This window comes from Nematolebias whitei, chromosome 19 (assembly GCF_014905685.2).
Source record: "Nematolebias whitei isolate Nwh7 chromosome 19, NemWhi1, whole genome shotgun sequence".
In the NCBI taxonomy this organism is placed as follows: Eukaryota; Metazoa; Chordata; class Actinopteri; order Cyprinodontiformes; family Rivulidae; genus Nematolebias; species Nematolebias whitei.
In genome coordinates, this window is record NC_056516.1 from 32,312,554 (window position 1) to 32,328,815 (window position 16,262).

At 40.5% G+C, this 16,262-nt stretch overlaps 1 protein-coding gene across 1 annotated transcript in view; it reads right to left on the reverse strand.

Annotated features, from left to right (window-relative positions):
• npr1a (natriuretic peptide receptor 1a) overlaps window positions 1-5,112 on the reverse strand; it is a 44,583-nt gene extending 39,471 nt beyond the window's left edge. The window contains exon 1 of the mRNA XM_037693004.1: window positions 4,689-5,112. Within this exon, the coding sequence (XP_037548932.1) occupies window positions 4,689-5,112 (424 nt within the window). The remainder of the gene's footprint in view (window positions 1-4,688) is intronic.
• Window positions 5,113-16,262: the final 11,150 nt, after the last annotated feature.

Here is a 16,262-nt window from a genome sequence, read left to right on the forward strand (position 1 = left end):
AAGTTGGGTACAAAGTGGATATAATGAGGGTGGAAAGCCTGTGCACAGTCTAGAATAAAGATTGGAAAGCACAAAAACACACAAATTCAGCCATCATTAAAAACAATTAGCTACTCAAAACACAGATGTATGACTCGCTGATCATAAATATTCAGAATTCAGTGAGACGGCAAGAAAACATGTGCCTCTCACAATTTATTTCAATTTGGAGTCCCCAACTAGTCTCTAAATGTTGCAGCCCAGTGAGACACTACTCTTTGACCAACCCCAGTTTGGAGAAGTATAGCAGTTCCATTAAAACCTACTGAAATGCCCCTAAAGTCGGGATATGCGCTCTCAGGACATTATTACCTGCAGTGTTCCCTCAGTGAGGACTGAACTAGGCAAAAGGGCCTTCTCCTACTCCGCTCCTGTTTCCTGGAATATCTTACAAAAAGATTTGAAGCTCTCGACCTTGACCTCTCTAAGTGGCTTTAAGAATCTGTTGGACTCCTGGCAGGGACCAATGCAGACATGTTCCTGTTTTTAGTTTTATACATTTGTCTCGGAATCTAGCAGTTTTTTTGGTTTTGTTACCTTTTTCCTTTTAGCCATCCTATTTGTTAAAAAAAAAAAAAAAAAAAAAAAAAACTGTAGTATGAGTTTTTATAACTGCTTATTGTTGTTGCTGTTGTCCATTGTTGTCATCTTTCTTTGTTGAAATCAGGTCTCTCTTGTAAATGAGTCCTCGAGGCTCAATGGGATTTACCTGTATAAATAAAGGTTGATTGATATGACAAACAAAGGTGTCTAACCAACCCCGGACTCAAAATTCAACATGGCTGCACATTAAAAGTTGTGACAACTCGGATAAATAATGTTAACTTGTTTTTTTATGTGTTGTGTATTGTCATCATTGTATGGTCTCATACAATGGCAAAATTGGCTCTCTGCTTTTAACCCATCCACCACCAGGTGGGGCAGTGGGCAGCTATGGAAGGTGCCCGGGGAGCAACTGAGGGTAGGGTGTCCTACTCAGAGACACCACGAGATGTACAATGATCGGGGATCGAACCCTTCGGGTCCCAAGTCGGCTGCCCTGCCCCTACACCATCTCGGCTCCCAAAAAATATACATGAATGTTTCTGTTCAGTGCCCTGAGATAAGTTGTGATGTGACTTGGCGCTATACAAATAAACTGAAATGAATTGAAATGACAACTGCAGTAACAAACTTTTTCCACTCCAGTTACTTTAATTTTCATCAAAACCATCACACCCATAATTCTATACAACCTCAGTTAAAAATATGGAATTATTATTATTATTATATCATATTATTATTATTATTAATTCATATGGAATTACCATACTTTCCACCATACACGTCACATCAGTTCAAATATGTCTAACAAAGTGGAAAGAACATAAATAAGTTGCTTCGCCATATAAGTCGCAACTGTTGTGCATCGATGTTGACCACTTGGAAACACGGGCCAGTGTTGTGCCAAAAATTGATTGGTTGCCTAATGGCGGCCGACGGAGCGTGAGCGGGAGGACTTTAATAAGTATTTAAAAAGATTAACACTTAAAAACAATTATTTGTTTGCTTGACATTAGAGTAAAGGTGTGTCTAATTTTAACTTTTCCTTAATAAATGGACATTGACGGTCAAATCAGCTGCATTACACAAATTGATTTGCAGCTGTGGGAGCGTGCAGAGGGAGGACTCACTCTGCATTTCTTCAGGATTTAACAACATCACCACCTAAAAACAATTGTTTGTTTGCTCGACATTATAGTAAAGGTGAATCTCAGTTGAAATTTTCTTTAATAAATGCACTTTGATGGTCAAATCAGCTGTATTTCGCCTGGGCGGCGCAGCGAAATGTGGCTGATTTGACGTTTGCTCCATGAGTTCCGGAACGGGACAAGGTGTCTTTGTATGGCAAGCCAAGTGTCTCATTAATAGCCACTTTTCCCTATTAATGAGACACTTGGCTTGCCATATTAGTCGAGGGCCCTCTAGTGGCTGAAAATGGTAGTGTTCAATATTTTCCATGATAGAATGAATGAAATCGTCAGATCTCAGCCAAAAATTGGGTTATAAATATGGGGGAAAACGTATATTAGTCACTTTGATGTGTAAGTCGCAGGACTTGCAAATTTATGCAAAAATTTGTGACTTATATGGCGAAAAACACGGTACATGATTATTTGTGAGCACAAATCGTAGCAGCGGTAGCTAGTTGTAGCACTTCTGGTACAACCTGGAGTACACCAGCAGGAATATCTCAATATTTCTGCCAGAAGAGCTGCATAATGCAAAACTGAGGTACTTCCAAGAGCCGTCTATAACCACACAATTATTAACTGTTTAAAACTTTTCCACAGAAAGGTCAGAAAACTGCACAGGTGCAAAATAAAATTAGCCGATGAGACAAACACTATCTGATGTGTCTGCGTATAAAGTTTTCAGCTATAAAAATAAAGGAAGCAAAGCTATAAGACAAATTTAGTGACGTAAAATAAAATATTTTCTCTAAACTGAAGAATTACATTCTGACAATATAATAAATCAGAGTAAATATGTCAATTCCCTTCATAATAATGGCAATATAATGATTACCATCTAGTTCAGCAAGGCTTTATTTAAATTTAAAAATGGTTTGTCTCAGATTTTCGTTCTTGTCTGAGTAAATTTTATGGGTGAATAATAATAATAATAATACATGAAACCATAACATGTGCAATGAACTTCATGACGATGTGTTTCAAATTAAACTAACGTGAAGGTAAACAGAGGAGGATTAAAAATGGCACATTTATTTCTTCCCCATGTTCTGATTATTTACAGGTGTGCGCTCAGAGGTCCAACCAAAATGTCCTCACAACGTAGGAATGTCCTTATAATGCAGGAATGTCGTCACTCCTGAGGCCCTAAACTGAAATTGGTGCTCATAAAACAAAAAGCACACAAACACGCACACAGACACAAAAACAGAGCTGAGGTCAGTCATTAACCGGTACGGAGAAAAGTCAAATAATAATTAACTGCTATTATTTAATGACATTAAGGCAGGGAGGGAATGACAGAAGGGAGGATGAGGAAAGAAGAAGGAGGACAAAGGAGTGAAGGTGAATTAAAACAATGAAGTGAAAGGAGCTGGAGTGTTGGACCTCAATAGTTCACGCAAATCCAGCGGATGATTGGTCCCACGGGAGAGAAGTAAAGGAGGAAAGTTACAAAATAAAGGTTCAAATCACTGAATGTCTGATACTTTTGGAAAAAAGGAAGCAAATAGTGGACAAAGGTGAAAGCATCTCACAAAGAAGGAAAAAAATTGGGCACAAAAATCGAACAAAAGAAGGTTAGCTAAATCAGTAGTGAAGCAAGTGGACACATCACCATGACGATTAATCACGATTCGTTAAAGATTACTGCATTAAAGGAATATAAGAGTTCAGAGACAACGGTGAAAGCAAGTGATGGGTCAGAGCTCAACTTCCTCTAATGATCACCGGAGGAAGGAAGGAAGAAGGGAGTAAAGCATTGTAGTCAAGACCACCTAACCCGAGACCAAGTCAAGACCAAGACCAGAGTGTACCGAGACAAGACCAAGACTTTTAGGGTCCGAGACCAAGACCTCAAATAAAATAAATAAAATATAAAATTTTATTATAATTTTTTTTTTACAAAAGTTAAATACTGCAACTTTGTCTGCTTTTGAATGAATACATCAGCTTTTATAAATTTTCAAAGTTACATAAAGAAATCAGACATTCAGTGGCCTAACTGCTCGTGATTGAACAATAAAATTACACAACCGTTAAATTGGAAACAGTTTCATCACATGCCAAGTCTTAAAAAACTGCAGTGACAAAACACTCTTAATAAATAGAAACTCAAGACCAAGGATAACCATAAAGTTGCACAGTGGTTTCAATAAAGTAGTAGATACACACCTAAAAAGTTACATAAATAGATATTAGTTTAGTTTACAAGTACGGTATATTCTTTGTGATTTAAATAGCCAAATTTTAAAACTGATGATATGACAGACACCTTCTCTCCCGCCCAGACAATCACTTCTCGTTTTCTTGGAGTGACCAGTGTTGCCAGATAGAGTGGAGGTTTTCCAGCCTAACAATCAGTTGAAAACCACCATATCACACAAAAATCTGCCCAATCAATACATTGTTACAGTATATTTACTGTTTGAACATGAACACACATCAGTACAAGCCAAGGTAATTTAACAATATGTGGCAAAACGTAACAATCCAAGAAAAACCTTCCCAGTTTCCAGTAAAATCAGAATGAAAATCGTCCAATTGGTAGTTAGCTGCCCAACCTGGCAACACTGGGAGTGAAAGCGATAACAAAAACATGTATTTAGCAATGAGTCACGTTATTGACTAGATTTGAACCAGTATGTTTTGCATCCAATGAAAGCAAAGATGTTAACAAATAAACTGGACAATGTTCTGGCAATTTAGTGATATTTCTACAGTTGTGGTCTTGACTGGTCTTGAAATAAAATCCCTAGTCCTCAATGTCCGAGACCGAGACAAGACCGAGACCAAATGCAGTCGAGTCCAAGACAAGACCATCAAAGAGTGGTCTTGAGACCAAGACCGGTCTCGAGTACTACAACACTAGAAGAGTACAAGGCGAAACAAAAAACCCTGGAAATTAGAGCTGCTCACCTCGTCCGTTCTCCCGGATCTTTTGGACCACCAACTTGTAGTTTGGCTCGCTCTCCAATAAGTAATCATACGTGGAAATATTATGTTTTCCCAGCAGTTCGTAGACCCCTTCCACAGCAAAGTAGCATTGTCTGTCGTCATTGGCATCCTTGTTGTCGGTGTAGATGAGCATGACTTGCCGCTGCCAACCAAACGTCTCCTGCATCTTCATGCTGAACTCTCCCAGCTTCACATGTGTGGGGCCTGTGTTTGTGACAGCTTTATAGAATTTGAAGCCTATAGCACGGGCCCCAGCGGTCACCATAGGCACATCCCAGTGACTAGTGAAACGAGCAACTGGTGAGGAAGAGTAGTCACATCCAGGTCCAATGAAGGCCCAGGGGTCGTAGGACATCTTTAGGTCAACGGCGACCAGTGGCGCCATAGAATCCGAGCAGTATCCCTCACGGTTCTCCGAGTTGTTGTGGACCAGATGGAGCTGCAAACCTGGTAGCAGCCAAGGGTCAGAGTTCACCCGCCGGATGGCCATTTCCAGTGCCGGCCCGACTCGAGGCCATGCCCACGCATAATCCGTGTTGGTCAGAGGCAAGATGGCTGCAACGGTGATAATCTGAAGCTCATCCGTGGTATTGGCAGATGATAAAGAGGGTTCAGCTGCTTGGATGAAGGGCAGGAAGAGGAGGAGGAGGGAGAAGCTGTGCCAGGACAACATGATTCACGTTCTGCAGGGAACAGATAACACTTGATTAGCATGACCTGTGTGTAAAACAACCTGTCTGACAAGCTACAGGAGAAAACACCATATTCAATGACTCATGTAACACTGCACATCGTGTGGACAAAACTGCAAAAACCTCGGGATAAAACCGACCTGACAAAAAAAAAAGTATGTTCTAACCAGTGGTGTAGCCTACATTTTTGTAGTAGGTATACTGTGCTTAGAAACCAAAGTACACTGGTTAGTACAATGTAATTGTTAATTTATTTGATTTTTAAGCACATTGAACAATTTAAAATTTCTCTGATGCTTTTATTTGAATAAATGAACAACAAACTTTGTACAACTGTTGGCTTTGTATTAAAAACATGTTATAGAATTTATAAAACTGTATCAAAGCAAAGCATGTTCAAGTATTAAGTAGTAAGTACAGAAGTATTAATTATACAAAAAACAGGTTGAACCAACTCAGTGTGTCTATAAAATGTTCCAATCACTGCCAACGATACATGACATGGGTTTGTGTCACTGGGCACTTTAAGTGGGTATACCGAAATTCCCAGACTTTTTTAGTGGGTATACTCCATATACCTGTGTATATACATATACATATAATACATAGACTACACCACTGGTTTTAACTAAGATAAATGAGTTGTTCAGTAAAATAGCAGTGACACTCACAACACAACATTTATTAACCACTGATCTCTTTTGCTTATTGACTACGACAGATCCACACGTTTATGCGTTAAACAGGATTTCAAAAAAGGCCAAGGAAAACACAACTCATCTCATGTTAATCAGCCCTAACCGCTGATTTTATAGTTTAAACTACCAGTACCGGTAAATACCAGTCTGTTGGAGTCAGCCTCCCCACCATCACAGACATCTACACCTCTAGATACAGGAAGAGAGCCAACTGCGTCATGAAGGACCCCACTCACCCAGCACACACACTTTTTGCCCCACTCCCCTCAGGAAGGAGGTTAAGGAGCATTAAGTGTAGATTCACTAAACTGAGGAACAGCTTCTACCATGAGGCTGTTAGACTCATGAATCTCTAACCAGAATCATCACTGTGAAAAATCACATCATGTTGCTGCTGATCTGTTTCATGTTGCTGCTGATCTATTTCATGTTGCTGTGTTCATTCGTGCTCATCTGCTCACACAGACTCATGTTAGTGCTCGACGTCATGTTTATGCTATCAGTGCTTAGTGTATATTTAGCTGATGTTGTTCTTAGTTCATATCGTAGATCTTAATTTTCTTTTACATTTTATTGTTGGATGTAACTGTGCACACAATTTTGTTCCACCACATGTACCACATGGGGTGCGAATGACAAATAAAGAACCTTGAATCCTTGAATGAATCCTTGAATACTTGTGAATAAAACAGTTTGTCTTTTGTAAAATTTTAAATCTGCAAGTCATGGAGACAGGAGCTTCACATCCTCACGTTAAAAACCCATGGCTACTCCTGTTCCAGATAAAAGTTTTTGTCTAAATACGCTGAGCTACAACTGAGAGTCCAGTAGTTGTAAATTATGTGCATTCTTCAATGATCTATGGAAGATTACGGACTTCACCGTATACAGGTACAGCCAGCCGACCAGGACATGAAGCTGTGACACAGCAGATGAGGCTAAAGAGCTACCGTAATTTTTGCTGTATAAGTTGCAGTTTTTTGCATAAATGACCATGCCTGCAACTTGTATAGCAAAGCGATGTATTTGTTTTCTTTTTCTCCACTTTATTAGACATATTAGGACTGATGTGACTTGTACGGCGGCAAGTACGGTACTACCACGAGCTACTACTTCAAAGACAGTTTGAAGCTAACCCATACAAACTTACCATACTATTGTTTTTGTGCATCATTCTTTAAATAGTAAAACAAAATATATGGCTGCAATAACAAAATTCAGGACTAATTCAAGTAAGTGTCTTTTTTTTTTGTTTTGACAGAAATTTGTTGTTTTCATGAAAACAGTTATGACACAGCAACACATGCGAACATGTTTCTGTGCTGTCAGAAATAAAAACCGAGCGCTCCGCTGCATAACTTCAGAGTCCTGGGTCGGCTGCACGTCGCGGAGCTCACCGATGAGATGATGTTGCAAAAAAGATCTGTGATCTCAATGGGATTTTCCTGGTTAAATAAGGGTTAGTAAATAAATGTTGGAGGAGGTAAGGAAATGTTAGGAACTCTGGTCATTCACTGTCTCAGTTAGAGCTTTAAAAAAAACAGACAGTGGACGCAGGCTGATGACATCACAGACCAACACAAATCTGCTGAATGTAGCAAGTCCACCATACCTGGTAATGGTGAGTGTTGTGATCTAGTTTTTGATGCATTGTGGACATTGATTATTCTGAAGTGATTTATGGATGAAGATTTGAATATAATTTAATGTACCTTCTGTTTTGATCAGAAGTATTTCTGCTTCTACAAAGGTAAAGGGAAATGTATATTTCCAAGAGTCATAGCAGAGGTGGGACCAAGTCATTGTTTTGCAAGTATCAAGTCTTTATCCTCAAGTCTCAAGTCAAGACAAGGTAAGCGTCGAGTCAAGTCCAAAACTTGACATTTCAAGTCCTTTCGAGTCTTTTTTTTTAACAAAGTTGCAATTACATGTTAAATGTAAATAATAGACCGTGTGTTTAATCTGTATTTATCTCAAATCATGCTCAAACATGTGCAACTGAACTTACAAAGTGTTAAAGTCATTCTAAGATTGCACAGTTCAAATAAACTTAGCTGCAAGAATAATCTTCCTTCAAACTATAATTTTCTAGAATAAACATTCAGTGAAAAATAAAAAAAAAGCAGAACTCCATGTTCGGACAAAAAGTGCTGATATTTCCACAGTACATTACAAAGAAGCATCACAGTAAATTCATTTCATCTCCTCTCTCATCTGGTCACTCAGTGAACACGTGTTTTTATGTGTCCATGTGTGACAGAGAAACAAAACAAACGAATGAACTGAACAATGACAGTTTAAGTTATTTCGGCTATTCTGCATTTGAAAAAGACCAAACTGGCCAAAAGTCTCAGTCATTTGTGCACGATGAGGTCGTAGAATGATGTCACCATGGCTGAAAACTCGAGCTCTACGTGCAGGCACTGCCACAACTCTGGTGGCCTCATGAAACAGTGAAGTTCATTGACCAGAACAATAAGGTGTTCTGTTCATCAACAATGTCCAGGTGGTGACTGAGCTGCAGTGCTGGACTGTTCTGTGTCAGTGGGTCACGAGACATGAAAGCTATTAATTTTTTTCCTCAAGAATGTTTGGTTTGGTAATTTATTGACGGTTCCTAAGCGAACCTTTGCACCTCGGAGGAGGGGGCAGACTGAGCACAGCTGACTGAAATCAGGCTGCCTGCATCGGATCGAACGAGATGAAGAGACGACTGAATCCATGGAGCTCGAATATCCAACCTAGAACTCACTTCACCGCAGTTTTTAAACTTAAGATTATGGGTAAAATATCAAGTGTTTTCAAGTAAACAGGTCAAAGTCCAAGTCATAAGTCGCTGAACATTTTTTCAAGTCTAAAGTCATAACATTAACGACTCGAGTCCACAGCACTGGGTCATATGCAAGAGAAGTTCACACTTCGCCTGAAGGAGAAAAGTGGCTGCTAGTTGCTGCCACTGCAAAAGGATCTCACTTAGCCATGACTGTTGGCGTCTAGTTGGCGAGGACATTCGTGAGGGAGTCTCTAATATGTATCAAAACATTTGAAGCGTATGATGGGCAACAAAATATTGTGGACAGCTTGGAATATATTTTTCCAAGCTGTGACCACACAAATAGGTCCCATTTTCTAAAACTTGGCATGCAACATGTGGCTGCACGTTATGTTGCACCTTTGGAACCAGTAGAATTCAATCATCCTATGTAAAACACACAAGCGCAGCTATTCTCATTCTCAGGTAGCGAAAACAAAAATGGTGGAATCACTGAAGAAAGTTCTAACGTGATGCATCGACATCCATTGCGATATATACTCATTACTCTGCTCAGCATTCTGCACAATCAGCATTATCTTGTTTGAGTGAGAACTGCTTCATTCTGCAGTGTAGAGCAAAATATTTTGCTCTACACTGCAGTTTCCCACCCCTACTACCTGGACCTAATGAGATACGACTCAAGTTCAGCTGTCACAAGTGGAGGTACGAGCCACGAATGCAGATGTGACACGAGGAGTTTGAGTAAAATATAAATAAATTAATTAAAGATTTATTTGACAAAAACAAGCGGCTGACATGGCAGCGAAAACTGCGAATGAGAAACTCGAGGAGACACAAAATACATGATACGCAGTTAAAAGGTTGGGACTGATGAGGTAAGTGTCTGCAGCTGAGACTAACAGGAATGGGGAACAGGTGTAAGTGGGAGGAGCATAGACTGTCTATGGAAAAGTACTGGGAAAAATGAACTTGTGGCACAGAGAAACACAGAATGACATGAAAATAAACCCCAAAACAGAGAAGCACTAAAACACACGAATCACGACATCACCAAGTGCAACAGCCTCATTACTCAGGCAACAAGACCAAATTCCCAATAACTTTCATTTATACACATAAAAAAAAATGTTTAGTTTTAATACATATAGATTTATACAGAGAAAAAAACTAAAATAGGGTCTGTCCACTAAGTTAAACTAAGTTTTCTGTTCTGTGGTTAAATCAGCTTCTTTACTGAATAAAAACAACATGTCTGTATAAAACTGTGTCTTCTACATTAAAACAACTTGTCTCCAGGATAAAACAGACAGCAAACCTATCCTTTATTTTCAAAACAACTCCAAAGTGAGTCATCTTAATTGTCTTTGAACGTTCAACATTTTAGAATCAGTGGATTCCCCTCGAGGAACTGGTCCGGCATACGGGAACTCAGCCAGTTTTTCCATGTGGGACACATAAACTGTTACCCATTAGCTCAATGTGGGCCCCATGTGTGTTTGAGGATCCACAGGCTTGTAAGTAATGTCCACAACCGAGCTGTTAGCAGATAATTGTTGGTTAAACACTGCTACGACCGTGTTTACCGTTTGAGTAATGAGTAAACGATTCCCAACCAAGCGGGATGATGAAGATGGGAGTGAAGCTGAGGAGACGAAGCGATCAGACGCTGGACGGAGACAGTTTGAAACCATCGGCGCCGTTTGAATTAAGCATTTTTATGTGCGCCTTTAAAAATGTGCAGAAATTCAGAAACCATTCAGAAAAAAAACAAACACAAACTAAAATATCTAACAATCGTGTTGCGTGCAATGGAAGGCGATGACTGCCTGATCTTCAACATCTCTGAAACATCTGGACAGGTAGCTGTTCTCCTGCTGAGGTGATGATTAATACAGAATGGAAAGCTTTAATACACAATAATTATTAATAAATGTCTGTTTTTAAGTAGAGATCAGGAATAAAGACATAAATAATCGAGGTACTGCACATGTGTGTGTGCTTTAGTAGGCGTGTTCCTGTGTGTGTGTATGTACATGTGTTTGTGCCATTGTCCTGCCATCAGTCTTATATAATCCAGCAGCAGATCAAACAGGACACAAACAGCTGAGCTTTAGGATTCACCTTAACCTTCTGTTATCTTTAACAGAAGAAACAAAAAGATGAGCAAAGACCTGTTATTCATGCATGTTTTAGTGTTTGCATCCAGGGAGCAGCTGTTTTAATTCTGAACGAATAAGATGAGAAACATTCAGACTTTTGCCAAATTCCAGTATAATAACACAAGCACTGAGCGGATTAATTAACATGCAGCTCAGGTTGTTGCATATTGGATAAGAAACATCTGTCTTCTACAAATAATTTAATTACAATTCATAATCTCCCCCCATAAATCAAGGAATAAAAACTGAATAAATTCTTGTTTTTTTTTTATTGTTATTGTTTATAATAACAGTCATGCTTTTGAGTTCAGAAATGCTCTAATTTCCTCCTAAAATGTGTTATTTGGCCCTCAGAAGGAACACATGCAAAACTCACAATCAGGGCAGAAAAACTGAAAATTAAAAAATAATAATAATTGGGAACACTTTTAAATGCCATGGCTGATTGGTAAATTTAAAATTATTGAAAACTTATTATCTGTCTTTTAGCGGTTGTTGTTAATTAAAGGCTAATTAGTTTTATTAATTGTTAAAAATAGCATCCTGGCTGCTCATGGGATCAAACGACAGGAGCATTTCTCCAGATTCAGGTTTATTCACTTCCCTGGACCGGATCGGTTCTGGTCCTCGGGTACCGAGAGTCTCTAAATACTGTGAACTTTAGGAAAAATGGGTTCTTTACCTGTTCAGATCCTCAGACGGTTCTGCGGCTCCATGTTTTCCAGCTGACAGACCAAGAAGATGTTCCTCTCCGTTTTCAGCCGAGACGCGCCGCAGGATCGAGCCCCGCTGCTGCCGGCACGTTTCCGGTACACAGCAGGAAACAAGAAAAGAAGTCCCGGCAATGTTCCACCTTCCTCGCGGCCACGCGCTCAAGCGCACACATTTTTGGAGAGGGACGTAGAGGGCACGAGGGCAGAGGCATGATAAGGATGCGTGCGCGCGCGCGTCTCGGTCTCACCCGTGCGGGTGTGCAGCGGGAATCAATTAAACAGAAGATCCTGAAGCTGATTGGTCGTAAAATTTATGCCAATTAAAACTTTAAACAACGTCAATTACAAACTTCAAAAGTTAAAACCGAACAAAATCCTTCAGATTATTCTCACAGTTCTGGTTCTGTTCGGGCCAAAGTGTTGATCTTTTGCAGGTGGGGGTTCTGTTTCCCACCATCCAGAACCCCACGTTGTTCTAGAGCCCCCTGGTGCTCATCTGTTCTCAGTCTGTGGTGCTGAGTCACAAACAGCAGCTCTTACACAAATAAAAGATTAAATAAAAACACAAAATGTAAACGTAACACATTTTTCTTCACAATCCCGCCATAACCTCATAAATTAAATTGTATTTAATTTAAAGTGGCACACTCTTCAAAGAGGGGCATCACTCTCCTTAGCCTCCCTGGTAAGGTCCATTCACGGGTACTGGAGAAGTGAGTCAGATCGTTGGTCAAACCTCAGATCCAGGAGGAACAATGCAGGTTCCATCCTGGCCGTGGAATGCTGGATCAGCTCGTTACCCTCACTAGGGTCTTCGAAGGATCGTGGGAGTTGGCCCATACAGTATACGTGTGTTTTATGGACTTAAGGCATTCAAAGTGTTCTTCAAGGTACACGGGGGTGAGTGTAGGACTGGGACTCCGTTGCTACGGGCTGTGTTCAAGCGGTGCGAGTCCACAACAGTTTGGTTCACATTGCCGGCAGTAAGTCGGACTCCTTCATGGTGGGAGTTGGACTCTGCCAGGGCTGCTCGTTGATTCTGTTCATAACTTTTATGGACATAATTTCTGGGTGCAGCCAGGGTACGGAGGGACGGTGGCCTCAGGATTCCATCTCTGCTCTTTGCAGATGATGTGATCCTGTTGGCGTCATCGCGCCGTGATCTTCAGCCGAATTAAGTGATTGGGATGAGAATCAGCACCTCCAAATCTGAGGCCATGGTCCTCAGGCGGAAAAGGGTGGACTGCCATCTCCAGGTCGAGGGTGAGGTTTTGCCTCAAGTGGAGGAGTTCAAGTATCTCGGGGTTTTGTTCATGAGGGAAGAATGGAGCGTGAGATTGACAGACAGATTAGTGCAGTGTCTGCAGTATTGTGGACTCTGTGCCGGTCCGTTGTGGTGAAGAGAGAGCTGAGCTGTAAGGTGAAGCTCTCCATTTACAGATCAGTCTACATTACCCTCTCCTATGGTTATGAGCTCTGGGTAGTGACCGAAGGAATGAGACCGTGGATACAGGCGGGTGAAATGAGTTTCCTGTGCAGGGTAGCTGGACTCTCCCTCAGAGAGGGTGAGAAGTTCAGTCATCCAGGAGAGACTCGGAGTAAAACCGCTGCTCCTCCACATCGAGAGGAGCCCGTTGAGGTGGTTCGGGCATCTGGTAAGGATGCTTCCTGGATGCCTCCATAGGGAGGTGCTTCAGGCATGTCCAACTGGGAGGAGACCTCAGGAAAGACCCAGGACACGCTGGAGAGACTATGTCTCTTTTGGTCTGGGAACGCCTTGGAATCCTCCCAGAAGAGCTGGAAGAGGTGGCTGAGGAGAGAAAAGTTCTGGACCTCCCAAGCTGCTGCCCCCGCATCCAGACTTTGGAGCAAGCAGAAGATGGAGGATGGATGGATGGATGGATGGATGGATGGATGGATGGATGGATGGATGGATGGATGGATGGATGGATGGATGGATGGATGGATGGCACAGTTTTGTCTGAGATTTTACCAGATTACCAGTAACTCACATTTTTCAGCTTCAGACCAATGCAAAACTTTAATGTTCAACTGGTGAGTTTCTTAATTTATCAAAAAAAAAATTCTAAATGTTGTGAAAGAAAATTCATTTTCATTAAATACTTGAGAGTTTCTGTTGTTATGGATTAAATAAAGGCAAAACTATGCAGCCAGAATGTTGAGTTTTGAGTTAAAACACCAATAATCCTAATTCAAATTTAATTTAGGGCCATTTGTGATTGTTATCATGTCAACAGTAAATCGATAAGATCAACCCTTAAAGCACTGAAAATTAATTTACGGGTGAAAAAAAAACTCCCATAATTTGCTGTTCATGGTATTATGATAAAAACAAGTTCTGGTTTAAAGATACTGTGTACTAATAAAAAAAATCTGGAGTACAATTCACTACAAACGCTGTAAGATAAGACGATAAAACCATTAATTTCTTAACGTTTTAATCATTTGAGCTGATCTGTGACATGAAGCTCAGAACAGAATGATGCGATAAGTAATTTACGTGTTTCGTGCACATTCCTCACTTGTTCCAGTTTAATGATTTAACAATGTCTTATTAAACTTTGACCTTCGTTTTCCTGCTGCTGGCCTGGTGGGATGTTCAGTCAAATCCTAATTTTTCTAAACAAATCTCGACAACTGCGTAATCACGACAGAAACTCAAAGAATGTGGCGTCACCAAAAACTGTGACATAACTTTGTGTGTTGTTGATAAAGTTAATGTGCAACACACACACACACACGACCCACTGAGTGAGTGGGTCTTTGAACAGGATACACCCGGTGGACCAGGAAGCCACTTAGTGACACACACACAAACTCTCCCTCTCTGTACCTCTTCCTGGAAATGATCACCACCCACACACACACACCAACACACACATTAACACACACACTCCCTGCACCTCCTCCCTCTGTCTCTCGTTAATGAAAACACCCGTTTGTATGTGGATGTTTTCCCAAGTCTGAGGGTACATGTTGCAAATGAAAGCACGTCGTGAACGCCATCGTGGCTGAACGGGGCACGACTCCACTGGGCTTCCTCCGTGCGAACAACCATTTAATAACACTCAGTTTAAAAGAGGAAAATAATCTGATTGAAGAGAAGCTCCACCCGCTCGCAGATTATAAACAAGCAAAGTCTGTACTTTGGGTTTTTAAGTTTGGTTATGTGGAGTAGTTATGAGTAGTCAGTATCTTAAGTGCAGTCAGAGTTAAAAGCGCCTCTAAACTCTATTTTCCTCATCATTGCATAATAGTCGTATAATACTATTTCTTTAATGAAGCAATGCCTGTTTTGTGCCAAGTAACTGTGTTAGGCTGCTGAACGTGTCCTTCAACAAATCTCTCATGACTCTTTTTCCCAATCCAACCCCAAAATAGCCGCCGCTGACCGTAACAGTGAGTGAAAGTAAAGACAACATGCTTTTCCTGCGTTGGTAAGATAAAATCTGTTCGAGTCGGAGCTGGTTGAGAAAGACAGAAAAAAACTTGGATTCTGTTTAGTGTGGAGATATTTTAGCAGTTAGCATGACAAAAATGAGCAAAACGTTGAAAATGTAAAGGACAGTCTGCTCCAGAATTGATAAAATAATAATAAAAAACTTTTGACAAACTGCTAAGTTTATTTTTTTTCAAACAGCAGAGTAGTTGTGCTCCTTTAAAATGTTCTCCTTGATTCTAACGACTAAGATTGTGCAAACCGCTGTCTACTGCAAGTCGACAATAAGAAAAATTCTCCATATTAGGTGCACAGAAACAATAAACTATGCACCAGGTGGGGGAAAAAAAAAGATAAAAGCGATGATGGAGTAAAAATTCAGCAGGTGCCACATTTCTGCAATAACTAATGAAAAAGAAGCCGTCATATAGTGTTGTAAGTAAAAGCTAAAAAAAATAAACTCAGTGTGGGAACAACGTTAAAACAATTATATAAGTGATGATCTGCTTCATTTTGCTGCGCCGCCTCGGTGAAATGCAGCTAATTTGACCACTGAAGTGCATTTATTAAGTAAAAGTTCAACTGAGACACGTCTTTACTATAAAGTCGAGCAAACAAATAATTGTTTTCGGTGTTTATCTTGTTAAATTTAGAAGAAATGCGCAGCGTTCCTCCTTCCTGATTTCCTCCCTGTCTGCGTGCTCCCAGAGCACCGAGGCAGCGAATACTTTTAAAATGCAGCAGATCTGACCGTTAAAGTCCTTTTATTAAGCAAAAGTTCAACTGAGACACATCTTTACTATGAAGTAGAGCAAACAAATAATTGTTTTTAAGTGTTAATCTTGTTAAATTATTGTTAAAGTCCTCTCGCGCACGCTCCCATGGCCGCCATTTTGCAGCCAATAGATTTTTGGTACAACACCGGCCCACATTTCCAGGTTGTCAGTGGTGACATGTAACAAACGCGACACGTCAGAGGTGACGCATAGTGCGGCGTAAACAGCGAAGCGGCGTAAACAGCGAAGCGGCGTAAACAG